The sequence below is a fragment of the Macaca nemestrina genome, chromosome 4 (assembly GCF_043159975.1).
Source record: "Macaca nemestrina isolate mMacNem1 chromosome 4, mMacNem.hap1, whole genome shotgun sequence".
In the NCBI taxonomy this organism is placed as follows: domain Eukaryota; kingdom Metazoa; phylum Chordata; class Mammalia; order Primates; family Cercopithecidae; genus Macaca; species Macaca nemestrina.
Genome location: NC_092128.1, coordinates 37,013,201 through 37,041,152, shown reverse-complemented (window position 1 = coordinate 37,041,152; position 27,952 = coordinate 37,013,201). Strand labels below are relative to the sequence as shown.

At 35.7% G+C, this 27,952-nt stretch overlaps 1 protein-coding gene across 4 annotated transcripts in view; it reads left to right on the top strand.

The window, feature by feature from the left end:
* LOC105475258 (protein tyrosine phosphatase receptor type Z1) overlaps window positions 1-27,952 on the top strand; it is a 193,121-nt gene that overhangs the window by 161,321 nt on the left and 3,848 nt on the right. For 2 of the 4 annotated variants that reach the window (XM_011730351.2, XM_011730363.2), the window contains exons 15-27: window positions 1,070-1,155; window positions 3,673-3,693; window positions 3,861-3,957; window positions 6,202-6,284; window positions 8,027-8,161; window positions 8,732-8,866; window positions 9,945-10,108; window positions 11,735-11,870; window positions 13,558-13,704; window positions 21,137-21,230; window positions 21,581-21,654; window positions 23,631-23,759; window positions 24,688-24,834. In XM_011730351.2, coding sequence (XP_011728653.2) covers window positions 1,070-1,155; window positions 3,673-3,693; window positions 3,861-3,957; window positions 6,202-6,284; window positions 8,027-8,161; window positions 8,732-8,866; window positions 9,945-10,108; window positions 11,735-11,870; window positions 13,558-13,704; window positions 21,137-21,230; window positions 21,581-21,654; window positions 23,631-23,759; window positions 24,688-24,834 — 1,448 coding nt within the window. The remainder of the gene's footprint in view (window positions 1-1,069; window positions 1,156-3,672; window positions 3,694-3,860; window positions 3,958-6,201; window positions 6,285-8,026; window positions 8,162-8,731; window positions 8,867-9,944; window positions 10,109-11,734; window positions 11,871-13,557; window positions 13,705-21,136; window positions 21,231-21,580; window positions 21,655-23,630; window positions 23,760-24,687; window positions 24,835-27,952) is intronic. The other 2 variants (XM_011730358.2, XM_011730371.2) reach the window with 1 other exon arrangement.

Sequence of the window (27,952 nt, the reverse complement as noted above, 5' to 3'; positions counted from 1 at the left end):
CATGTGACAAATCATCTCTGTTTTCTTATCTAATTATAAAAGCTTCTTCTAAGCAAGATCCTTCTATAAGTGTGAAGGTAGAATTACACCTTTGTCTAGTGTTTCTTAAGCTTGACTGACTAATTCAATTTTAGTATTCAGATCCACTCATCTAAGAGAGAGAACAGATGGATTCCAATTTTTTTTATCAGCAAATTCTTGGTAACTGAAGCTTTAAAATATTAGATGGCCTAAATACTGAACATCTGTTGATATAAATAACTGTTCCTAGTGAAATGTGTTTGATGTTTCCTTGTCAGAGAAATCACTTGTAAAATTGTATACTATGAACTAGTAATATGTTCAGTCTAAGAAAGTCTTTCCAGGAAAAGAAAAAAAAAAAATCAGAGCCAGTTAAAATAACTTGGCCCCTTCACAATTAATTAACAGATCCAATGACTTTGTTTACGTAGCATATTTTCAAGTTAGAATTCTTGAAATTTTACAGATTAAAAGTCCCAAAGGCTTTTGACATTATCCTTAATGAATATTTGACATATAAATGTTTTCTATTATTTATAGAGAGAAGGAAAAAATGTTTTCAAATGTAAACATCTGACTATTTGACTGTAAGACATTAAATTGTACAGTTTTATAAAACTGAAATTGCACTATTATGCTTGGTCCACGGTAAAATTGAAACTATATTATTTCTGCATTTTTTTCTCAGAATTTACATGCAACATCCAGGCTTGTTAAAGAAAGTTGTCTATCAAAAGATGCAGTCCACTGATAAGGAGTGGGGCTATGGTGGTATTTATAAATTAACATTGAAAATAAATGATTTTATCTTTAGTGTATAGATGGAAAAGAGATTGCTGAACAAATCAGATTTCTGAAATACAGGTTTTGATTGATAATAAATGTAGAGAAAATCGATAATTGTTGCTTAACAATTGAATGCTGAGATTTAGTTGGAATTATACAAATAATTGAACTTTGAAGTTGTTTCAGAAGCTACTTTATAAATAACAGGAACGTTTATTTCTGTTAAATTATGCTTTCTAACACAATTTTTTTATTCCTGTAGATGATGTTGGAGCAATTCCAATAAAGCACTTTCCAAAGCATGTTGCAGACTTACATGCAAGTAGTGGGTTTACTGAAGAATTTGAGGTATGATTTTAATATGTCTATTTTAAATAATATATAGAAAATAGTATATTTAAAAGAATCAGCAATAGACTATTTCTTGACCTAAAGATAGTGAAACCATTTGCATTTCTAGTAAAAATGTTAGTTCCGTAATTACATATGTGTTTAGGAGATGTGTTATAGTTACCATATAATTTAGAAAATTGGTTTTCTATTTTAAAAGCCAAGTTGTACTTGTGGAAAAATAAAAAGAAAAAATTGTTCATTTTCTTCCATAAAGTACAAATCTTTAATATTCTTTTTAAAATCTGGATTAATAACAGTGATCCTTTTTAATTTTCTAAATTATATAAATTATACTAAACTACTAAATTTCATGATTTCCAGCCAAATTACCTAAAAATTCTTAACTGTGATTTGTACACCAGTGTATGCAAAAGCATTTAGATAACACTTTCATTATACCAGGTAAAAAATGTATCTTCTTTTCAAGAAAATACGCATTTCTAAAAAAAATTTAAACTTCAAAATCAGTAAGTTTTTCCAATGATATTCTGTTAAAATACTCTTAGATAGGAGGGCAGAGAAATTTACCGCAAATTTATCATGGCCCATTGAACTATCAGCTAAGCAGATTTTTCAAAATACAGAGCTATAAGCACAAAGGTAACAATAAAAACCACAAAAATAAAAGCTATCCTTTGTGAACACCTTCTTATATGTCATTGGACTTTGTACTTTCACATTCAACTTTCACCCATCTCTGGGAGTTACGTGTTATTATTTCTATTCATGTTATTGATGAAATCAAACTTCATAGAACCTAATTAACAACTGATAAATAGCGAAGTTTGTGACTTAAAAACTCGTGTCCTTTCCATTGTAGCTGTGAGCAAGCAAGCAGTCTTCAGCCTCCCCTCTGGCCATTCCCGACTAGAGAGCTTTCGTATTGCATTTTTGCTTCCCTCTCTCCTAACCCCGGTGGCTCTGTGGACCTCCCTCTTTGAAGTACTTTGAGCTGTGAGCCTAATCATAATATCCACTCTCTCCTGATTTTCTTTCCCCACTGCACCCAGCAATTGCTTCCCAGGACTCACACCCATCATGATTTATTTGGGGAGGCAAAATGTTATAGATTAGAAAGCTTTAAGAAATCAAAAGAAAGAGAGGTATGATATGTTTTTACTAACTTAAAAATAATAGAAGCCAATTTATTTGATTCTAAAAGAAATCTGAATCATAGCTACATTGAATAAGAAAGCAGTGTGAGGCAGTACTAAGATAAAGAATTACATGTCTAAAACATCAAATTATTTTTTATTATTTTGATAGACTAGAGGTTATGCATGCTATAGTGTTAACTCAATGTTAATTTCAGTGTTAACTGATAGAAATTATCAGGCTAACATCCAACAAAATAAGAAAAAAATAGACAATTTATAATATAAGTCACTGACAACATATGCAGATTCATGGTTTTCATAACTATAAAATCATTTTGAATATTATTAAGCAGTCCAAAATAATTAAATTAATAACATAACCTCATGTTTTCACTTTAAAAGTTTTTTCTTAATTCCATCTCTTTTAACTCACTGCCTGATTCAAGAAAAGTTTTCATTAACTGAATAATTAGCTTAGTAACTAATAGTGTTATACCTTTTAAGTGGTTCATACATCAAATTGCTTTTAATTATTCAGAATGACTTGCTGCAAAAGAAGCCTTAAAAGGTTCTGTGGAGAGAGACTGGGCCATTTGCTGATGAATCAGATTTGTATTTGGGTTATTGACTTTCTCAGAAATTACAAGGTTTTTATTTTATTATATAATACTAAATAATTATAAATTCTAAACTGATATATATAGTTAGAAAATATTTCTGAAGGCATATTAACTCATTTTTCATAAAAAAATTGGCAGAAATCAGTTTTCTGTACTTATTAAAGTTTAAACAAAAAGATCTACTAATTAAATATTTAAAGGGTTATGCTATCTAAATTTTGTTACAAAATGATGTAGTGTGTATGACTTTTAAAATTTTTAGGAAATGATTAATGTTTTGATAGCCTTAAATCTGTTACAAACCACCTAATAGGAAGCTGTTTACTTTTTAAAATAACCCCCCAAAAAAATAAAAACAAAAAAGCATACCACTAATTCAGAGTTTCAAATAGTGCTACTACGGTCAAATAAAATAAAATTTGGATATTAGCCAATCTGACTAATATGACAAAATGTATCATGAAATATGTGGTTCCTCTCATCTGCATTTTTAAAATCATCATATTATGACGTCACTATCTCCTTTTAAAAGTGTTATTTTTTCTTTTACATAATCTTAAAGTTCCAAATTATTAGACATTTTGATTTGCATGCAACTGTTTGAAACATTCTGTTGTGTTAGTATTTGACAAATGTTATTTATTGCATGATCATAGTTTTCCATTGTAAACCTAATATGAACGCTTTTTTTTCTCATTTGTCGTGTGCTGTGGAATTTGATTTCTTTACTTTTTTGGCATTCATTCCCTCATTAGACACTGAAAGAGTTTTACCAGGTAAGGCATTATTTCACTGCATTTTCTTTTAGCCAAGAAGTAGTTGTAACATTTAAAAAAATTTCATTTGATAGATTAATGTGTTTGTTTTGTCTTCCTTATTATAATTTAAGGCACGTTGTTTGAAAGAATGTGTGTTAAAATGGTTTACATATAATTTTTTACAGGAAGTGCAGAGCTGTACTGTTGACTTAGGTATTACAGCAGACAGCTCCAACCACCCAGACAACAAGCACAAGAATCGATACATAAATATCGTTGCCTGTAAGTATATTCTTAAATCGGCTCTGACTTCAATATCATTGCCATTTTGGTCCCTTTTAAAAATGTCCTGAAGTCATCTGAGAGCTGACCTTAGTGTGGCTATTTCGTGGCCTTTTTATCAGGGAATAGTAAGACTTGTGTTAGATAATATGAAGCATTATATCACTCTGACTTAAATTCCTTCTGCAATTAATAACATCTGTTGCATTTAAACAAAACAAACTTGAATTTTAATCCAGTTCTTTCTTTTGTTTTTTCTTTCACGGACTGTACATGTCTCTTTGTGGTTTTTGTCGTTATATATACGACTTGGTCCTATTTTCACCTAGGATTTGCTTACTTCTGTGTGAATTTACCAACCGAATGACATTTTCTTTCAACTTTCTCTTTTTTCTTCTACCTTTACCTGTTTCCTCCCTTTCTTGGCATTCTTTCTGGGGTCCTACAAGGAATTAGTTGGATTCTTTCTTTTAATTCTTTCTTTCTCTTTGTTTTCTTAGCCATTCTCTCTCCCCTTCTCTTCAATGAGCAGCTATCTGGCTTTTTTCATTAGTGCAATTTTACCTAATATTTCTGTATGAAATTACTGTCTTTCTTCTGTCGTCTTACAGCACTTCTGGTTGCATTTATTCCCTCTTATTTTTTTTTATATTCCCCTTCATCTCCTAAAATTCATATTCATGTTCCCTCCCTACTCCACAAACAAACAAATGAACGAACAAATAAACATTCAACTTATACCTTTTCTATATATTCAGTGGTGTGGCCTCATAGGAGTGTGGCCTCATAGGAGTGGCCACTGGCTTCATAGGAGAATGGTATTACCAACGAGGTTATTTAAATTCTGGTTTCATTCTAGTTCTGAAAACTGATGGAGCTGCACTCTTTTCCCTGTTACTATCATGATCTCTTATATAGTTTTTATAGATGTTGCCTTTGTTTCCACAGAGTTTACAATAATTTTTATTTTTTAGTAGAGGGCTTTATATTTGTCTTCCTGAACTGCGTCTTCCCTGCCTACACATAAAACTCACTTGCTTCTTGAGATAAAATTATTAGACTTTCCTCTACAAGCTAAATAGAACATACCCATCAGGTAATTAAGGAGAGGACAGAGATTAACATTTAATGAACACCTACTATGTGGCTGGCACTGTAAATAAGTTATTTCATTTAATCCCTGAATCAACCAGGCAAGATAGGAAATTTTCCTATTTTAGAGATAAAGAAAAACAATCCAGAAATTCTAAAACTATTAAAACTAAACTACAAAAGTAGATCACCCTGACCTTGAGACCCATCTGTCAGTTGCCATACATCTATTTGCACATACATTCCTGTATCAGTATGACCTGTAACCATCACAGGAGTTTTCATATCCCAGAGTATTTCTTTAACTTGTTATGGTTTGGTCTGTATTCACTTCTTCATCCTTGAAAAGAATAATCTTCCCAGTGAAACTACCGTGTTTCCTTCAAGTAATACTTTATTTTTCCAAATAAATATAGTTTTTCTGTAGAACTGAATTTAATCTTAAACTCCTTTAATCATACTTTGAATTCCCGTAGTTATACCGTATATCTATTACCAGATTTTGCATCCATCCTGTTTTAATTGGCAGTGTGTTGTCTACCTCCTCTGTGCTTGGCCAGCTGTTCTCCTGCCTCCTTTTGAAGCAGTTTCTCTTTGAGGCTCCTCCTGAAAGAGCTGTTTGCTGTGACTATTCATATAAACTTCCTAGGGAACCTTTGGCTTTCTTCTCTGTCTCTTCTTCCTTCATCAGCCTCCTGTTCATCCTTCCCTAGCTTTGTGAGCCCCACCCTACCGCCCGCCATCACGTTTCTGTCTCTTTGAGAAGCTCTCCACTGTTCACAGCCCTTGTAACCAACCTTAAAATTCCATCTAAGAGACCAACTTCAGACGTCAACCTCTATAGAAACTTTTATCTCAAACCAGAACAATTTCTATTTTTATATCCTTCTACTACATTGCACCTCTCACCTGACACCTGTGTATATACCCTAGTTTCACCTATTACCTTTGAAATGTTCCTGAAGGTGGAGATTCTTTTTATATTTGTCTTTGTTATCTTTGTCATCTCTGTATCCCCACAAAGCCTATTAAAGTAAGTGATTTATTGCGTTGATTTTAATGGTATGAAATAAATTATTATGCAAATATGAATGATCATTATGCTGAAAAGTAGTCTGTGCTACAATGAAATATATTCTTTTTGTATTACAGATGATCATAGCAGGGTTAAGCTTGCACAGCTTGCTGAAAAAGATGGCAAACTGACTGATTACATCAATGCCAATTATGTTGATGTAAGCATGTTTTAATTGAAAATTTTGTAGAAATTATATTAGACTGAATTATTATACCATAATACCATACATACATACACTAGTGCTTAATGTCATGTTATTTGATAGAGAATAAAAATGGTAAATTAACAGTAAATAATTGTTAAGAGAGCCTGTGGCTAAAACATTTCATATTGAATGATACTCAAGCTATTTTACTTGGTTTATCTCCTGAGTGAGGAAAGGAATTCATGATGGGAGTGTACCTTCAGGGTAGAATAGGTAGATTCAGAAAGGTTTCTAACTCTTTAAATGTGAAGAGCAGGGCGAATACTTATTTTAAGTTTCCATTAACTCCTGGCACAATGATGTGCATTTAGCAGATGAACAAAAAAATGTCCATAGTAGTAGTGATTAAAAGGCCAATATGATTATTAATCCAGTTATCAAGCTTTATAATTTTGGGTATTCCTCAGGATACGCAGCTTTGTGAAACTTACTGGGACTCTCCAGAGACTGTACACCACTCACTAACTTATTGGTTTTTCACTGTGATCACCTGAATGTCAGCGGAACTCAGTTATTTCCCTACCACCCACCTCTCAGTCTAGCTGGCTTCAGGTTAATACTGTGTGGAACACGGAATTCAAATAAATGAGTACATAAGTATAAAGTGGGTTTGTTACAGGCAATTGTTTCCTGCTTCCTGCGGAGGAAATATGCATGTCAGAATGAACATGAGATCTGGAGTTAGAACTGATTTTGAATCCCATCTCTGCCACTGGCTAGCTGTAGGACTTTGGAAAGCCCCTTCACTCCTCTCAGCTTTAGGTTCTTCATCTCCACCTCAGGGTTGATGCTTCCATTTTGTGTAGATGAAAGATTAAGGTTCATGTTCTGTATTAGTCTATGAAGGACACTGCTATGAAGGAATACCCAAGACTGGGTAATTTATAAGGAAAAGAGGTTTAGTTGACTCATAGTTCTGCATGGCTAGGGAGGTCTCAGGAAACTTACAGTCATGGTGAAAGGCACCTCTTCACAGGGCGGCAGGAGAGAGAATGAGTGCCCAGTGAAGGAGGAAAGCCCCTTTTAAAACCATCAGATCTTATGAGAACTCACTCACTCTCATGAGAGCAGCATGGGGGAAACCACACTCATGATTCAATTATTTCCACCTGGTTCCTCCCACAACACACGGGAATTATGGAAACTGCAATTTAAGATGAGATTTGGGTGGGGAAACAGCCAATCCATATTATGTTCATAAAACATCTTGTACAAACTGGGACACAGTAATGAATTGCTAATAATGATTAGCACTTCTCAGTACCTTGGAGTTAGGAGGTTACACTCCAGATGCTTTTTTAGCTGCTGTGGACATCTGAGCCCATTGCCTAAAATACATTTCAAAGCAGTGCTATTAAAGACTTGATTTTAAGCATAACAAATGGACTGCAAATGGATTAAATACACTTGGAATGCAAATGCATAGAATTATAGTTGTGTCAAAGCAAAGAGAGCTTTTTTTTTCTTTTTTTTACAAAAGTGATAGGGATCCTTCTGCTTCCTAACCAAGAGTATTTTCTAACCAAGAGTAGCTATCTTAGTTAGTACCATCAAATTTCTCCAACTTCTCAAGTTTATTTTTTATGGTTTTCTTTTATAGAAAAAGTGTGCTGACCTTAAAAACTTAGGTATTGTACAGTTAAAGATGACATATAAATCAGTTAGTAGGAAACGTTTATCATTTAATTCTTCAGGGCTACAACAGACCAAAAGCTTATATTGCTGCCCAAGGCCCACTGAAATCCACAGCTGAAGATTTCTGGAGAATGATATGGGAACATAACGTGGAAGTTATTGTCATGATAACAAACCTCGTGGAGAAAGGAAGGGTATGTAGACAATCTGTTATATCATCCCCTAAAAACTAATTAGAGGTACTTTAAATTAGTTTTAATAGAGTCAGCATTAGGAAGTAGCCAAAGTTTTGGGAGTTAGTTGATATTCTTTTCCAGTAAATATGACAGCTACAGGGAAACTGTTAATACTGTTAGTCAAAGGGTTTCATTACAAATCATGCTATCTGCCTTTTAAATGCATTCCTCATTCTGTGAGAGAAGTAAATGTGACTCATTGAAAAGCAATATAGAGTGAAATCGATTTTAATTCACAGGACATGGATTTTAGTCTCGGCTCTGTAACCTGAATCTTCTGACTCACTTGCCTCATCTGAAAGGGGAAAATTTAGGCTACCTCATCTCGGTCTCGTTCAACTCTCAGATTCTATCCCTAGGCTGCTCCACAACTAATTTCAATTGCTTATAAAAAAATAAAAAATAAAACATTTAGAAGAGTGAAGGAGTCCTTTCCTGTCACCATCTCAGAACTTTACTGATTTCGGGGAATGACTTTTACATGGAGCATTTGAAATACAGAAGTAACATCTACGTTTTCTTTTGCAGAGAAAATGTGATCAGTACTGGCCTGCCGATGGGAGTGAGGAGTACGGGAACTTTCTGGTCACTCAGAAGAGTGTGCAAGTGCTTGCCTATTATACTGTGAGGAATTTTTCTCTAAGAAACACAAAAATAAAAAAGGTGAATCAACAAATGAAGGACATAATGAAGTGAACAATGCATTTGGTCATTTTTTAAGTGAACGAGTGATAGAACCAAGAAAGGGTAAAAGTATATAACTAAAGGCATTAAACATTCTTATAACAGGCCAAAAATTTGCCGAGTGTGGTGGTGCGCACTCGGGAGGCTGAGGCACAAGAATCACAATTGCAGAGAGCTGAGATCGTGCCACTGCACTCCAGCCTGGACAACAGAGTGAGACTCTGTAAAATAAAAATAAAAAAATTTAAAAAATAAAAAAAATTCTTATCACAGCTGCTGTCAGTCCTAAAGGTTTCTTTCAAGTCTCTAAATGCCCGCTGTGGCTTTGGAGCCAGACTGGTTTTGTTGCTGATGTTTACAGTGAATGTGATGCATGAACAGAAATTCCTATCTTGTGTGGCAACTGCATAGGATGACCCTGACATGATCCCAACATTCAACTAAAAAGAGTGGAGAGTGAAACAAGAAAAAGAAAGAAAACACGAAGAATAATGTGTACTCAGGTTCTTCAAAGAAACAGAACCAACAGAATAGAGAGATAGAGAGATTTATAATTTTAAGGATTGACTCAAATGATCATGGGGATTAGCAAATCTTAAATTTGTAGGACAGGCTGGCAGCCTGGAAATGCTGGCAGGATCTTTACGTTGCACTGTGGAGAAGAATTCTTTCTTCTTCAGGTAACCTGTCCGTCTTTGTTCTTACAGCTTTCAAGTGGTTGAATGGAGCTCACCCACATTCTGGACTATGATTTGCTTTACTCAAAGTCTACTGACTTACATGTTAATCACATCTAAAAAAAATACCTTTCCAGCAACATTTTCTGTGACTAGTGTTGACCAAACAATGGGCCACCATAGTATAGCCAAGTGGACACAAAATTAATGATCACAATTGACACTCTACTTTTTTTCGTTCATTATGGACCCTCAACATCAAATCAAGCTATAACTCCTGACTTGCTGTTTAAGAACCATGTGTGTGTGTGTGTGTGTGTGTGTGTGTGTGTGTGTGTGTGTGTGCGTTTGACTGTTATTAACTGTCTGAACTTTTCCAGGGCTCCCAGAAAGGAAGACCCAGTGGACGTGTAGTCACACAGTATCACTACACGCAGTGGCCTGACATGGGAGTACCAGAGTACTCCCTGCCGGTGCTGACCTTTGTGAGAAAGGCAGCCTATGCCAAGCGCCATGCAGTGGGGCCTGTTGTCGTCCACTGCAGGTGAGTCTCAGAGATGTACTTCTAAACCCATAGAACTGCTTATACTTGCAGAAAAGATATCAATGGAACAAAGCTTTTGCCAAAATGGGAATGATTTCATGAAGTGAGGGTGATGAAATTATATGTTCATTTTCATAAGTATTGATCAGTAGGAAATGAACATGCCAGACTCAGAGTTGGATGGCTGAATATTTCTAAGCACCACATATTTTTTGATGTTGATTATTTTATTTAATTGTTCAACTGGATTTCAGCTTATTAACTATTTGAGGCAGGTGGAACAATGTTTGTGTTGTTAAACCAGTATTTACCTCAACATATAACAGCATGGGATAAAAATGCTTGAGCTACAGCCCCTGTCCCTAGGAGTTAAAAGCCTTTTTTAGAGTTATTATGCCAGGCTTGCATCACAGAAGCCAAAGCACACAAATTGTGAGAAATTTGGCAAAATATATTTAAGTTGTTTTTAAACACTCTGGGACCAGAATTCCTTTATCATTTTCTTGGGTTCTAATGCATTATATTGAATGTATTGTCAATTCATTGTTGCCAAGATTTTTTAAATTTCCAAGACCAGATTGATAAATGGAAATAATGATGTTTCAATGAAAGAGGAAAAATAGGTTAAACATCCTTATTTAATGTTTTTAGTTAAAATAATAATAGCAGTTAATATTTATTGAGTGCTGACTGTGTGCCAAGCCTTGTGATCACAAAAGTCAAATTTGTTTCTATGTGAAGTATTGTTATCAAAGCAGCATGCTTTTACAGAAGCAAGTGTTTGCCTTTGATATATAGCTTACCTAACACATTCTAATTACCATCTCAGGAGTTAAATTTGAGAGACTCATCTTGAGGTTTTTTAATCTGTTAGCCTGATTATAAACTGAGGAAAACAGGAAGATGCAAGAAAAATAGTGTTGAAGGTCAGGGATTGTTTCCTAGCAAACGGAGAAGGACCAGGCTATTGTGCAGAGCAGGTGCTAATTTTCCACTCTAGCACTTCCTACTTGTCAGAACATTTGAAAAGAATCCCTGTCTGTGAATTCTGTCCCTCTGCTAGAGGCTTTGAAGAAGTCAATAGATAATGGCCCTTTAGAAATAACTGAAGTCATACTTTATTCCTCACAATCTCACTGAAATGATATTTTCAGCAGAAACCTTTATCAAATTCTTTTTCCCATTAACGCGGAAACCTTTACAAACGTGTCTACCTGGAAACGTAGACTAGGGACGTTCTCTTTTCAGAATTTGGTGAAGCTGAAGCTTTCATTTTTTCAGATTAAATGTCTATTTGCCACACTCTGATACATAATATTTTCATCGTACAATATACAATGAATAATAAATATCTTTTTTTGAAAATTTTAAAATCTCCAACAGAAATAGTGAAGTTGTTTTGCAATTAGACACATGACAAAACATTAGAAAGGGCACTTTTCAATTTGTTGTTTAAAGCATTATGCTTAACTACTAAACTGTTTACAGTATTGAATTGCTAAATTTATTGTGTGGTTCACTTGCTTGAAGAAGGAAGTTAATCAACATGACAACCAGTAGTGATCTATTTTTCAAATTTATTTTATGCTTAACATTGAAATATTTATTTCCTTGTCTTCTCTTCAGTGCTGGAGTTGGAAGAACAGGCACGTATATTGTGCTAGACAGTATGTTGCAGCAGATTCAACACGAAGGAACTGTCAACATATTTGGCTTCTTAAAACACATCCGTTCACAAAGAAATTATTTGGTACAAACTGAGGTATGATTTTTAAAAGGATAACTTTATTCATCTAAGGTATGGAAACGTCACTAAAATGTAGGTGTATTCATCTCCCAGGACTGCAAAACAAAGTAATACACACGGGGTGGGTTAGAACAACAGAAGTTTATTGTCTCATAGTTCTGATGTCTGCAGGCCCATGCCCTTCCAGAAGCCTCGAGAAGATTCTTCCTTGCCTCTTTCAGCTCCTGGTAGCCCCATGCATTGTTTGGCTTGTGGCAGCACAACTCCACTCTCAGTCTTCACTTGGCTGTCTCCCTCTGTGTCTGTTTCTGTAACCAAATTTTCCTCCTCTAATAAGCGTACCAGTTATCCTCCTCCTCCAGTTGATCTCATCTTCACTAATTACATCTGTAACAAACTTTTCTACAAATAAAATCATACTCTGAATTATCAGGGGGCTAGAACATTAATATATCTTTGCAGGGGGACACCATTCAACCCATAACACCAGTAACTGCAGCTATGTCATGAATGAGCCAGGTAAATTTTGTCTATTTTGTGACCCCAAATAGGGAATACCCTTTAAAATGACACTAGTCACAGAGAAGATACAGCAAAAGTCTAAGTAGAGTGGTTCACACACACCCTTGCTAGCAAAAATCTCAAGTTCTTCATACACATAGTGGATGAATGGATTCTTTTTTTTTAAAAAAAATATAAATTATGCTTAAATTATATCCATTTTAAGCCCATATAGTTTACCCATAAGTGACAGAACAATGTCAGCAAATCTGCATTTTATCTTCACTATTTCTAAATAAAAATGAACTTAAATGGAAACCTATGAATGGCAGCTTGAAAGCAATCAAAAACACATGGCTGAGTGGGCTTCAGAACGAAACCACACCAACCTTCCTTCCATCAATTATCCTGAGCAAACTTAAACAGGAACAGAAAACCAAATACCACATGTTCTCACTTATAAGTGGGAGCTAAATGATGAGAACACATGGAGACATAGAGGAGAACAACATACACTGGGGCCTTTCAGAGGTTGGAGGGTGGGAGGAGGGAGAGGATCAGGAAAAATAACTAATGGACTAATGGGTACGAGCCTTAATACCTGGGTGATGAAATAATCTGTACAACAAACCCCATGACACAAGTTGACCTGTCTAACAAACCTGCACATGTACTCCTTTACTTAAAATAAAAGTTAAAAAATGACATTCTGGTGATACAAAACCAAGGAAGAGTTCCGTATATGAAATATCAGAGAACTATTAACAACTTTATATAAAATTGAGTTAAGTTATATATGACAAGTGAAAAGGAGAGTTGGCATTGCCAGAAGGGGTAGGCCCACCAGAAGTATAGAAGTCAGGAGAGCCCTCTCACAAAGTGTAGAGGTGTCAAGTTTGAAGGATAGGCAGAGAGGACATTGCTTTGCCTTGCCAACTCTTCCTGCCTCCTACCCTAGTGTGTATTGCCAACAATGCACAATAAATGCAGAGGTAAGGAATGAGAAGAGGTTCTTTCTTCTGTGACCACTTCCTTTCCTCTGTCTGACTTCTTTTCAGGTTTAGTAAGCAATCTTTTTTGTGGATCTTCCCCCATTCTCTAAAACTCTCCTTGTCTGTCAATGGAAGGTACTATGTTTGTAGGTAGATACATATGAGGAAAACTTGAAGTAATGTTTCTTATTGTCATTTTTTTTTGCCAGGAGCAATATGTCTTCATTCATGATACACTGGTTGAGGCCATACTTAGTAAAGAAACTGAGGTGCTGGACAGTCATATTCATGCCTATGTTAATGCACTCCTCATTCCTGGACCAACAGGCAAAACAAAGCTAGAGAAACAATTCCAGGTGAGTCCTCTTGGAAGCCTCTTGGATGTCACTACAGAACTGAATGTCCCTGCATCTTCTCATTGAGTTGACAGGGTCATGTTGAGTGGGCAGTGTGGGTACAATGGCTTTGTATTTGAGCCATCATTGTTCCTTACTGTGGGCTACAGTGCCACATGGTAAATTTCAAGGAGAAATATAATTCTGAGTAGCAAGAGGAAAAGTTCTCAGAAACTTTAAACTAACTTTTATAAATGCAAACTTGGTCGAGAAAAGAGGGGCATAGAGCATAACAGAATGAACAGAAAGAACTTGTAAAACAGACTATATAAGTGCTCTTTTTACTTTGAAAAAAAGCAGACCACTTAAACATGAGTGCTGTGGCTCAGGCTGTTCCTGATACTCTTTGGAAAAAACTGTGTCTCACTTGAAACCCCTGGACCAGAGTAGTCCACACTGGAATAATAGCTTCTTCAACCCCAGTTTCTCCCCCTCACCCTGTCTCAAGGCCATAAGCCAGAGACAAGAGCATGTTTTGTCCATATTGTACTTCCCACAATACCAGCCTTCTGACTTTCAGAAATCAGTAGGCAAAGAATTCAGAAAGCAGGTGTTACCGGACCTGCCAGCTGAGACCAAAGCATGTGCAGAATTGTAGCTTTCCACAGGAATGGGGGCTATATTATTTCACTCCACATTGTTCCTGTGCTATCCGCTTACTTCTCAGAGTTCCTGGAGAAATAGGGCCAAGTTTTGAAGAATGAATATCGAGGAAGAATTCGGAAGACCTTAGGAAAACCCAGGAGAGTTAACAAATGTTGAGATTTCACTTATTCTCCTGCTTTGCTCCCCAGTCTATAGCATAGGTTGTTAGCCACCATGAATTCCTTTGGACCATTTGCCTTTTAAATTACTGCATGGTGTGCCTTTGGAGGTGAAAGAGAAAGATTGGGGTCAGTACTGAGCTTAGAACCTGTTGTCAGAAAGTCATACATATTTTACTCAGCCAAGCTTAGCTCAGTCATAAAGGAATGCCTTAGTGGGGGAAAGAGTATGCAGTTGGGTTTCAGATAATAAAGAAATGTTAAAATGTAATTAAGTTGTAAAGATACCTTTTCCCTAAATAAATTACACACACACACACACACACACACACACACACACACACACACATTACCCATTTCAACAAAACTCTCATTTAAATATGATTTGCTCCTGTGTAGTTGCATTAAAAAAAAATGATATGGTAAGCTAAATAATCCAGGATCAAAATGAAAATATTAACTATAAGGTCAGAATTCAATTGAAAAGAGAGGTATTTTACTCTCTTTCCTGTTAGCATCATAAATAAGGAAATGTATTTGTGTGTATGTGTGTGCACTATCCCATAAAAAAGATATCTATTCAAGTTTATCTGTAGAAAATTTCCTTGAAATAAATTGAATATCTGTTTATTCAACAACTACTTATTAGACACCTACCAGATGTCAGGCTTTTGTGTTATTAGGATGCAAACATGAATTTATAAAATAAATAAACAAAGCACACCCAGCTCCTAGTCTTATGGTGCCTGCAATCTAATAGAAAATACAGGTAAGAAAACACAAACAGGCCAGGTGCAGTGGCTCACACCTGTTATTCCTCTGTTTTGGGAGACCATGGTCAAGAATTTGAGACCAGCTTGGGCAACAGAGCAAGACCCTGTCTCTATAAAAAAATTAGCTGGGTGGGTGGCATGAGCCTGTAGTCCTAGCTACTCGGGAGGCTGAGGTGAGAGGATTGCTTGAGCTCAGAAGTTCAAGATTACAGTGAGCTATGATTGTGCCACTGCACTCCTGTCTGGGAGATAGAGTGAGACCCCTGTCTCTAATAAAAAAAAGAAAGAAAGAAACAGATAAACCCAATAGTTTGAAAAATGCCATTATAGAAGTAAAACTGGATGCTGTAGGAGTACAGATAAGGATGCAACTTACCAGGGGAGAAATGTGTAAGATATATTTAAGAGTTGAACACAGGATTTGGTGATTCATTGGACATTGCAGAGAGAGAGGAGAGAAAAGACACAAGCATAACTACTCAGATTCTGCTTGGGCACTGGGAAAGTGTGATGTCATTCACCAGGAAGAGGAGGTGGTACATGCTTGAGGGGTGTAGTGAGGGAGAAGACGGTGAGATATTTCTAAATCTACCTTATTTTTAGGTTCTTGGGAGATGTCCCAATAAATATGTATACTTGGCAGTTGGATACTGGGTCTGAAGCATAAGAGAGGTCTGGCCTGAAGAAATGGATTTGGAGTAATCAGCTTAGACATGGTTCTTTGAAGACTTGGAATTGGATAAGATAACCAATTAAAAATGAAATGTCTGGGAGGCTGAGACGGGTGGATCACGAGGTCAGGAGATCGAGACCATCCTGGATAACACAGTGAAACCCCGTCTCTACTAAGAAATACAAAAAACTAGCCGGGCGAGGTGGCGGGCGCCTGTAGTCCCAGCTACTCGGGAGGCTGAGGCCGGAGAATGGCGTGAACCCGGGAGGCGGAGCTTGCAGTGAGCTGAGATCCGGCCACTGCACTCCAGCCTGGGCTACAGAGCGAGACTCCGTCCCCAAAAAAAAAAAAAAAAAAAAAAAAAAAAAAAAATGAAATGTCTAAGAAAGGTTAGAAAGGATTACTTAAGAAAAGATTTTAATTCACCAACGAATGGCCAGCCCACAAATAAAGGGGGAAAAGTGGCATCAGAAGGTGGGAGAAAATTTGGGACAGCGGGGTATACTAGGATCCAAAGTAAATAATGTTTCTTGAAAGAGGAAGTGAACAGAGATGGCAAGTGCTAATGACAAATCAAGTCTGTTGGGAATGGAGGAGGCCATTGGATTTAGAAATAAGTCATTGATGACCTTTGCCTAAGAGCCATTTGGAAAGTATAGCATGGATGCCAGATTACAGGGAGTTAAGGAATAAATGGATCTGAGGAATTAATGACAATTATATAGCTCTTAAAAATGTTTACTCTGCTCAAATCTGTAATCCCAGCACTTTGGGAGGCCGAGATGGGCGGATCACAAGGTCAGGAGATCGAGACCATCCTGGCTAACCCGGTGAAACCCGTCTCTACTAAAAAATACAAGAAACTAGCCGGGCGAGGTGGCGGGCGCCTGTAATCCCAGCTACTCCGGAGGCTGAGGCAGGAGAACGGCGTGAACCTGGGAGGCGGAGCTTGCAGTGAGCTGAGATCCGGCCACTGCACTCCACTCTGGGCGACAGAGCGAGACTCCGTCTCAAAAAAAAAAAAAAAAGAAAAAAGTTTACTCTGGACAGAATGTTTAAGATGACTATAAGAAAACTTGGAGTTAGAGAGTAAGATTTGGGGGGTATTTGTCTGTGCTTTCTTTGCTTATGTTTTAATATGAGACATGGGAGCTTCTTTAAAAACTAATGGGAAGGGAGATAATTGGAGTGTGCAGAGACCCTGAGTGGTACAAAGAGGCAGGATTCAAGACACAGTTAAAGGGATTAGTGTTCAAAAGCAGTAAAACGTAAATGTTTACAGTAGTACACGTATAGGCTCTAAGGCTGGAGGCTGAGAAAGTACTCTGTGGTTTCTATTCTCTGTGAAGAGAAGGTGAGTGTGTGTGCGTGTGTATGTGGTGGGTGTTGTACATATATTCCTTTTTTAATTGAGACAGGTTCTCACTCTGTCACCCAGGCTGGACTGCAGAGGCACAACCTCTCACTGCAACCTTCCTCTCCCTAGCTTAAGTGATCCTCCTACCTCAGCCTCCTGAGTGGCTAGGACTATAGCAAGTGTACAACCACGCCTGGCTAATTTTTAAAATATTTTTTGTAGAGATGGAGTTTTGCCAGGTTGCCCAGGTGGTCTCCATCTCCTGAGCTCAAGCGATCTGCCTGCTGTGGCCTCACAAAGTGCTGGAATTACAACCATGAGCCATTGCGCCTGGCCCATTGCACACATATTCTAAAATAAAACTGTTAATAGATGCAGAGGGAAAAGGGAGATAATTTCAAGGAATCTATATCATACCAGTCATTTTCTCAGAATGTAATACAGTAAAAATTGGAAATTGACAATGAAAAGTTTCCCTAAAAAATTTGATATTTGGGCATTAAAAATACCCTTTTAAATAATATACATATTTAAGAGGAAATTATAAAATCTTTAGAACTAAAGGTCAAAAGAAGCACTACATAACATTTTGAAAGTTTTAAAAATTAAATAGAAAATTTAAATGATTAAATAAAGCTTTAACAAAACCTAATGCAGGTTCTGTCAAAAGACGATTAAAATAGATGAACCTGTGTCCAGACTGACAAAGGGAGGAAAGAATGTGAGTAAATAATATTGAGATAAAAAAGAGAGATATAATTTAGAAACATTTTTAAACACAAAAGCATAATATGAACACATTTGTGACAATACATTTGAAAACCTATATGAAATACATAATTTATTGTATATTCTTAAATAACTAAAAGCATTCATTGAATTGTTTGTAACACAAAGGTTAAATGCTTGAGGTGATGGATGCCCCATTTACCCTCCTGTGATAATAATGCATTGTATGCCTGTATCAGATAGCTCATGTTTTCCATAAATATTACACCTTTTATGTACCCAAAGAAATGAAAAATAGAAAAAATTCTAAAGGAAAAATATAATAAAAATACTCTAAAAATATATAGAAAATTTAACTAGGCCAATAGCCATTGAGGAAATCAAATGAGCCGCCTAAAATCCCACCTTCAAAATATAACCAGGCCCAAAAGAATTTGATGTCACATTTTGCCAATTTTTAAGGAACATAAAATTCCAAATGTTAGCATAAAAAATCCAGGTGAAAAACTAACCCAGCTATTTTATTGGACAAATATAACTTTGACACCAAAACTGAACAAAGGCAGAATAAGACACTTATAGACTGGTATCAATAATCTTATTTAAAATATCAGCAACTCAAATCCAGCAGTGTATTTCTTTAATATCATGAGCAAGTAGAGTTTATAGGGTTTATTCTAAAAATGAAAGATGGTTTAACACTGAAAAATATTAATATATTTACATACAGAAACAACATGACCCTGTCAATTAATACAGGAAAAGTAGTCAAATTCTACATTGTTCAGTTAAAAAAAAAAAAAAAAACTCTTAGTAAACCAGAAATAGAAGAAAGCTTTCTTAGCCTTCTAGAAAGTGTCTATCATAAAACTACAATAAACATCATACATAAAAATTAAAATTGGAAATGCTCATAATAGATTCAAGAAAAGATAAGGAAGGTCAATTATTGGCACTACTATTCAACATCATCCTGGAAATTGGATTAAACTAGAAAGATGTATAATGGTAGAAAAGGATTTGCAGATAGATAATATAACCACCTGCAAAGAATATCGAGAGAAACAAAAGAGAAAATAATTATCTTTAATTAGAGTTTAACAAACATACATAAAAATCAATAGCATTGTTATTTGTTAGCTTTGAGTGATTAGAAAATGTATTAGAACAATAAAAAACCCAATCATTAACAACAATAACAAAACAGTAGCAAAAACTTCATCATCTCAAAAAAGACACTTAACAAAATGTGCAGTAAATATATAAATTTATAAAAGTAAATTGAAGAGCATAAAATTAGGCCCAAATAAAATATAATGTTGATACATGGAAATATTAAGATAGTGCTTCTCCTTACATTGACTATAGAAGTCAATGCAGTATCAATCGAATTTACGGCGGGATTTTTCATGGAAAATGTAGAACAGATTTTAATTCAGCATGGAAAATTAAAGAGCCAAAATATCTCATCCATACTGAAAAGGAAATAATAATACAAGAATTCTGTTGTACTGTATATGGAAGACTTATGATGTGATATAATAGTATTGGAAAATGGAGGAATCTAGCAGAGGAATGATGCATTTGAGGAAATCTATTATGTGGTAGAGATAACATTACATATCAGTGAAGAAACAGCAGACTAATCTATAAATAACATTGGGAAAATTTTCATGTCAAAAAAAGTAACATTATATCTCTACCACTCCTCAAACATCAAAATGTATTCAAGGTGGATTAACTACCTAAAGGTGAGCAAACCTTTATAACTATTGTAAGATCATTTTAGAAAAGAAAATATTGGGTTGGGCACAGTAGCTCACACCTGTAATCCCAATAGTTTGGGAGGCCAAGGCAGGCGGATTGCTGGAGCCCAGGAGTTCGATACCAGCCTGGGTAATATGGTGAAACCCCATCTCTACAAAAAATACCAAAATTAGCCAGGTGTGATGGTGCACGCCTGTAGTGCCAGCCACATGGGAGGCTGAGGCAGGAGGAACTCATGAGCGCGGGAGGTCGAAGCTATATGCACTCCAGCCTGGGCGACAGAGTGGAGACCTGTCTCAAAAAAGAAGAGGAGGGGAGGGGAGGGGAGGGGAGGGGCGGGGAGGGGAGGGGAGGGGAGGGGAGGGGAGGGGAGGGGAGGGGAAGGCAGGGCAGGGCATACATTGGAAAGTATTTTTTAATAACTTCAGGATAGAGAAGGACTTCTTAAGTAAAACAATAATTTGCAGAAAGCTATTGAAGAAAAATAAATTGGCGGTAAATCTCTGTTACTAAATAAACTGAAGACGATTCCAACTTTTTACACACTATAGATTTACATTCAAGACAGCGAGAACCCCCTACAAATTAATAAGTGGCAACAAAGAAAAAATATGAAAAGTCAATCATCAAAGAAGATATCTTAATGACTAATGAACACCAAAATTCACAATTTCACAGAAATTAAGACAATGCAAATCAAAACCATGATATATTATTTTTCATTTATCCGACTGTCAAAAATTAAACACTGAATACTCCTAATGCTCTATGGAAACCGTCACACGTGTGCACATTAAGAAACATACAGGAGATGCTCATAGCTATAAAGCTATACAATTGCAAAACACTGCAAATACCCATTCACTAGTTGAGTAGATAAACAGAATGTAGATTATTCATGTAATGGAGTAGTAACAGTTAGAAGAAATAAATAAAATTGAATTATATACATATATATGTATATACACACACAGTGTAATTTACCTCCAAACATCTGCATCAGATTTAAATAGAGGAAATGGAGGTTGCACATCTATAGTGGAAGCCGTGAGGAAGATTCTCTCAATGCTAAAAGAATTACTTGAGATTTCTTTGCTGCTTCTAACTCCCCTGGTGTAAAACATAGAAGCTCCAGGAAGTTCACTAAAACAAGGTTTAATTCAAGGAATTATTGGAAAATATTTCACAAATATTTTTAGTCAGTATCTTATCTTGATTGGTGTGTGTGTTTGTGTGTGTGTGTGTGTGTGTGTGTGTGTGTGTGTGTGTGTTTGAGTATTTTGAGGACTTAAATGAAATAACCTTCATATTTTTTTACTCTCTTGCCCAGCTCCTGAGTCAGTCAAATATACAGCAGAGTGACTATTCTACAGCCCTAAAGCAATGCAACAGGGAAAAGAATCGAACTTCTTCTATCATCCCTGGTAAGTTGTGTTGAACCTTGAAAAAACAACTTTTTTCAAATAATAAAAGCATTGTAGGAAATTTGGCAATATTTGTATACCTTTGGAGCAAATGGAGCACGTGCAGATATTTCTTGTTTTGTCCAATATGTAACTGTTCTGAAGGACTCATAAACCCCTTGATGTCTTATCTAAAAATGCAAAATGTCTAGAAAAATTAGCTTACAGATCAGAGACACTTCAACTTGAAAAATGCAGCTATATTTTACATCTGGCATGGGGGAAAGATGGTACAGTGCTGTGAGCGTGGGTTATTTTGTTGTTTTGTTTTGTTTTTGTTTTTGTTTTACAATGAATGTTCTGTGTTCCAGTGGAAAGATCAAGAGTTGGCATTTCATCCCTGAGTGGAGAAGGCACAGACTACATCAATGCCTCCTATATCATGGTAAGTCAGAGAAGTCACTGAGGAGACTGTCTGCCAGCTTGTGTTACAGGGATCAAAACCAGAATGGGCTGCCAGAAGCAAAGACTACAGGCATGGGCAACATGAGTGGTAAATATAAGTTAAATCTGTAGACTGCAAGCCCACAGTCCACAGCAACAATTGAAATAACAGCATGCTTTCATGTGTGCTGGGACTGCAGAAACCTCAAGCAAGACCAATAAGTAGATGCAGGAACACAAACTCACCATTCAGGGCTGATGAGTAGATATAAAACTTATACCTGCTTGTCTAAAAGGCTTTATTTCCTTCACTAAGGTAGAACCCCTGAGCAAACCCAGGATTCACTGGCTTCAGCAAAGCCCAACCTCACTGGCATCACTACTCTAGGTTTGCAGCATGATTCTTACCCTGCAAACTGGGCTCATTTTGGGACCTGGATTTCTAAAGATACAATGCTTTTCTTCTGCATTTACATCTTCTGTGTTAGGGATGAGTGTTTTAGTAGCTGTTGTGTGACCTTCACTAGCATTTAAGGTCAGTGAATCGCGGAGCTTGGCTTCTGATGAAAACCTCCTAATTCTTATTCCAAAACCTCTGTTCTATTTATCCAGCAAAGAAAATATTAAGGAATATCTATGCAGGAAACACAGGGATGTGTGGTAGTGGCATCTAAATACATTCACATTTCAAATGAGCCACTGGGTGCTAGGAATGGGATCTGAAAGCAGAAGGGGCTAGAAGAGCCAGGACTTTAGTAACAATATAAATATCACAATTAATCCAATAGCTCTAGCTTCTCGGTATCTGTAGCAAAATATGCATGGTGTCTCCCTGGTTCCTCTCTTTTAGCGGCAACCAAGGTATCTGAACCCCGAAGTGGGAAATGTAAACTTTCCTGTAGATTTTCCACTCTGTGGAGTAAGAGACAGTATCCACAAAGCAGTTTGCCAGGTGTACAGCTAGAGGTTTGTTTTTAATGAAACTGTTCAAGTTTCCCTATCAGCTTAGCTGATAGCTACTATCCTCAGTGACCACCAGAGGCCCAGATGAAAGAGCACCAATATGGGATTCACCTGCATGGGTTCCACTGAGCAGTCTCACCTGAAGTCTTCAATGACAGAAACACAGTGTGAAATTTCAGAGTTTTTAGTATTTTTGGACCCTGAGGAGTTCATGGCACTGGAGGCCACATGCATAGAGCTTAGGCAGAGCAAGCAGGGAAAGAGAGAAAAGGACCCAGGGACCAATGTCTTTATTGGGTCCAGGGCATTGTCCAAGCAGGTTTTCCATGGGGAGTTTTACTTGATGGGTTTAAAGCAAGCAGGCACAAGTCCCAGGAGGTCACGTAGTGACTGAAAGGTATTTACTGTGGCGTATCTGCAAAGTCCAGGTAGGTGTGAGGGTCAGCAAGGCCAGCCAAGCAGGCTGTTCCATAGTGAAATGGTCACTATGGAGCAATTTTGTAAGTTAGATACCTGAATCGATCACTTTAAGGAACTGGTGGATGGGACAATGTAGAACTGGAAACTGTATCAAGGGCGACTGAACCCTGCTTCTGGCATAACAAAGTCCTACTTATGTTTAAAAGGAATGCCAAGGAAAGATAAAAATCATCAACATTCACTCCAAGATGATAGGTAACCCTGAATACTACGTCTGACTTCTTAAGGCAAACAGGCACAATGCTTAACTTCTAAAGCCTCAGTTTAATCATCTGTAAAATGGGGATCATAGTTCCTATCTCACAGTACTGCTGTGAGGAACAAATGACTTAAGAGAACAAAAAACACGTAGTGTCACACCTAGCATAGGAAGTGCCCAGTAAGCATTGGCTATAATAATCATATTACTACATATAGACACAATCTGCAATTCAAAAGACTATTTTGACTTAAGATCCATTGATGTATAAATGTTTGTCTGAATGTTTAAAGGCATACACCAGTGTTGTTTTTGTCTTCTCTTTGGTTTTGTAGGGCTATTACCAGAGCAATGAATTCATCATTACCCAGCACCCTCTCCTCCATACCATCAAGGATTTCTGGAGGATGATATGGGACCATAATGCCCAACTGGTGGTGATGATTCCTGATGGCCAAAACATGGTAAGTCCCTTAGACCACTTCTGGGACTTTCTTTACAGGGGAATATCAGGTTACAAATAGTGAAAAGTCCAGCATACAAACAAGCAAAGCAATTTTGTTTTCAACTAATAAACTTATGTCATTGAAGATACACCCTTCTACTGTTGGGCTGCTTTCATTATACAATCTCCTAGGTCAAAGTGATGAATAAAAGTTTTAAATGAAAGTAAATTTAAATTAACTTAAATGTATGTGTTTTGTGATTTTAAGAAATGTCACAAAATTAGGCTTTAGAAAGTTAGAATCACAGCCATGAAAGAAATCAGCCTATATGCTTATATTTACATTTTTAAAATAAAATGTATTAGAATATGTAGAGATTCCCTGAGTTTAAAGAGGTATCTAATTTTTTCTTTAAAAAAAGACCTAGTTAGAATTAAGAGAGTTCCTAGTATAGGAAGGACTTTTTTAGTATTAGAAAAGCAGGGATATCCTATCCCCCACTTTATATGTGTTTGGAGAACTCAAAGAGTAAAATAAAGTAAATATTTCATTTAGGCTTTACATGTTTACTTAGCTTTGATATTCAGTTCTTGTCTATAAAATTATTGTGTGACCATTACACATGAGGCTGGAAATTTTTGAGCTCTGAAAATCACTTGAATCTTCTCTACTCAGTTGTCAATTACAGAAGCAATAAGCTTATCATTGTTGTTGATAAGCTAAGAGCATAAAATAATAAAGCAATAGTTTGGGTTCCCAAGTGTGATATTTTATTCAGCACATCAATCTAGTTGAAGGCACCAGGAAGATTTTAAGAGTAAATATTCAGATTCAAAGAAAAATTGGAGTTGAAATTTCTCTGCCAACCAATTAACTTTATTTCACAATCTGACTTATTGGGCATTTAATTAAAATATAGACTCTTCTTTCATTTGCAATTCTCCAGGCAGAAGATGAATTTGTTTACTGGCCAAATAAAGATGAGCCTATAAATTGTGAGAGCTTTAAGGTCACTCTTATGGCTGAAGAACACAAATGTCTAACTAATGAGGAAAAACTTATAATTCAGGACTTTATCTTAGAAGCTACACAGGTAAGGATATAAGTTAAATGACATGGTTTTTATCTTAAACACATGTTAAACATATTCTAATCTAGGGATCTTTCCTAGAAATGAAAAGCATGATTCTGATTTTTTCCCAATTGAGACAATTACACAAATAATCAAATTACCTTGTCACTTTCATTTTCAAAATGGTATAGAATCATTGAACAATTAGCCATCACTGCATCATTCCTGAATTTTACACACACAGGAAATCAAAGTTCATTTACTCCAGATTAGTGGTTGACAGAACTTAGGCGGAAAATAAACACAGTAAAAGAATAAGTGTATTAATTTTAATTCTCATGTTTTAATGTAAGCCCTTACCTTGTAAGTAAAATGGGAAAAATACTACCTGCCTAAACTCTCCTAAGTAAAATGGGAAAAATACTGCCTACTGAAACTTACTATTCTCTACCAATGTAGAAAGTTGATGAGTGATAGTGATGTAATAAGTTGATAAATGAAGTGCTTTGAAAACATGAAGTACAATGAACTAGGAAAATTTTACTAAAGTCTTGGTTATCTGTTACACAAGATGCTGCTGTTATCTACAAGATAATACATTGTTTTCTAAAGTCTTAATTATATGCAAATATCTATTATTGAATTCTTTGTCAATAATTTATTTACGTAGAGCTATAGTAAAATACTAAAAGATACTAATAATGATGTCTAAGGAATGTGAGATTCAGAGTACCTTCTCAATCTGACAAAGATTAAATCATGTTCCAAATAATTTGAATGTTTCAGTTTTCTCTAGTTCTGAAAACTAGTACATATATGGTATACAAGAAGATTCTCTATTCTCTAGAATATTTAAGTGACCAATACATATAAACTTGATAATACAAATAACTAATAATGTAAACAGCATAGCAGTGGAGTAGTATCCTATCTCATTAAAACAAAAAAGACTTAAGTCTTTATTTGTAAAATGAAGGGCAGGAACTAGAAGGCCCCTAAGATCCCTGAGAGCTCTTAATATTCCATGCTAATTTTTACCTCTGATTATTCCCTGATCACTTTAATAGCATCCATTTAGATCTGCCATCTCTCATACCTTCTTCTCATTATTCCTAGTTAGTAAGAAAGCCTATTACAAGAGTAATAATCATTAGATACCTATTATCTTGTCACACCCATTATCCTGATCACTGATCATGTTTAATATCTTGCTCAGCACTGGGAAATTAGCACTGTTTTTCTCCTAATATTATGCAGAAAATAAACTAGATAACACAGATTCCTGATTGATCCCAATTCAGTGTGTCTCATCTATGTAAATCAGCTATTATGGACAACTTGATAATCCAGTAGCCCAACCCAGGGATCAATATAGATGTATTTCTATAACAAAGATCAGAAAAGAAGGAAAGACTAAAGTGGACAGTTTCATTAACTTCAGACATTTTTAAGCACTTTACCCAAATATCACAACATTTGAGGTTAGTAGACAAGTGAAGGTCTACGCTACTGAGCTTTCAAAAGCTAGGGGCCTTTTATTTATGTATTTGTTATGAGGACTATTTTTAAGAATTTATTAAATATTGAATATATTTAAGGTGTTTATATTATATGTGCAAGGTTTAACAATTATGTTAAATTACTGTTACCCACCATTGAATTTAAGAAATAGAACATGGCCTTGACCATCAAGTCTCATGTGCTCCCTATCACCTTCATCCTCTCCTCACTTCAGAAGTAGCCTCTTCCTGAATTAGTGTTTATTGTTCTCTTGACTTATTTTATCATTTAATTATTGTCTTTGTTTTCCTTCACACGTATGCTGCTTACTTTTAAATATCTGTGAACTTTATATAAATTATGTGTATTATCCCACTGAGATTTATCCATGTATTTGGGTGTAGTTCAAATTCATTTACTGCTGCTGCTTAGCATTCCAGATAATACATATTCTTTTTTTTAATTTTACATGCAAATTATTACTTGTTTGTTGTGTTTTGTCTTGGTTTGGTTTTGCTATTACAAACAGTGCTATATGAATATTTTTAGTCACATGCAAAATTTTCCCTTGGGGATACCCTGGGAATTCCCCTGCTGTGTTATTGTGTTGGATCATCTTCAACTTTCTGTAACTTTACTAAGTGAAGTCAATTGTTTTCCAAAGTCATCCTACCAAGGTATCTTGTCATCAGGAACGTGTGAGTGATCTGGAATTGCTACATCCTCACCAGTGCTTGTGTTGGGAATGAAACAGCATCTCTTGTTAGTTTTAATTTGCATTTCTCTTGTTGAAAATGAAGTTTTCAACATAACTTTATATTTTTACGTAATTGTTTACATAAATAATATTTTTACATAAAATGTTTTAGAAATAATATTTTTATCTAAATTAATTGACCATTCAGATTCTATCTTTTGTACTGTGTCTGTTCATGATTTTTGCCCATTTTTCGGTTAGATTATTTATCACTTATTGATTTATCAGAGGTCTTCTTATATTGTGGATACTAATCCTTTGTCAGCTACATATATTGCAAATACTTTCTCCCAGTTTGGGATTTGACTTTTTTACTTTCTTGGTGATTCTTTTTTTTTTTCTTTGTTTTTTTGGTGAAAGAAAAGTTTTGAAGTTTAATCTACATGAATTTATTGATCTTTTTATTCCTGGCCTTTAAAAGGAAACCATCATTTAGTATCTTTAAAACATACCGTTTACCCTGAAATCATGAAGATGCTCTCCTACATTGTTTTCTAAACGTACCACCTGAAATTGACTTTTTGTATTATATTGTGTGAGACAAGGATTCAGTTTCATTATTTTCCATATGATGATACCCATTGTCCCACCATTATTTATGAATTAGCAATATCAGTTTGGTCATTCATATTTTTATATATTTATATATATATATCATACACACACACACATGCTTGTTCTAGGATATTTATTTTATTCCATTGGTCACTTTGTTCATCCCTCAGCCACAATGACAGTGTTTTACTTCTTATACCTTAGAGTAATTCTTGATATATGATAAGTTAATTTCCTCTATTGTTTTTCTTCTTTAGTAGTATCTTGGCTATTTTGGCCCTTTCCACTTTTATGTAAAATTTAGGTTCTGCTACTTGTTTTTAAATG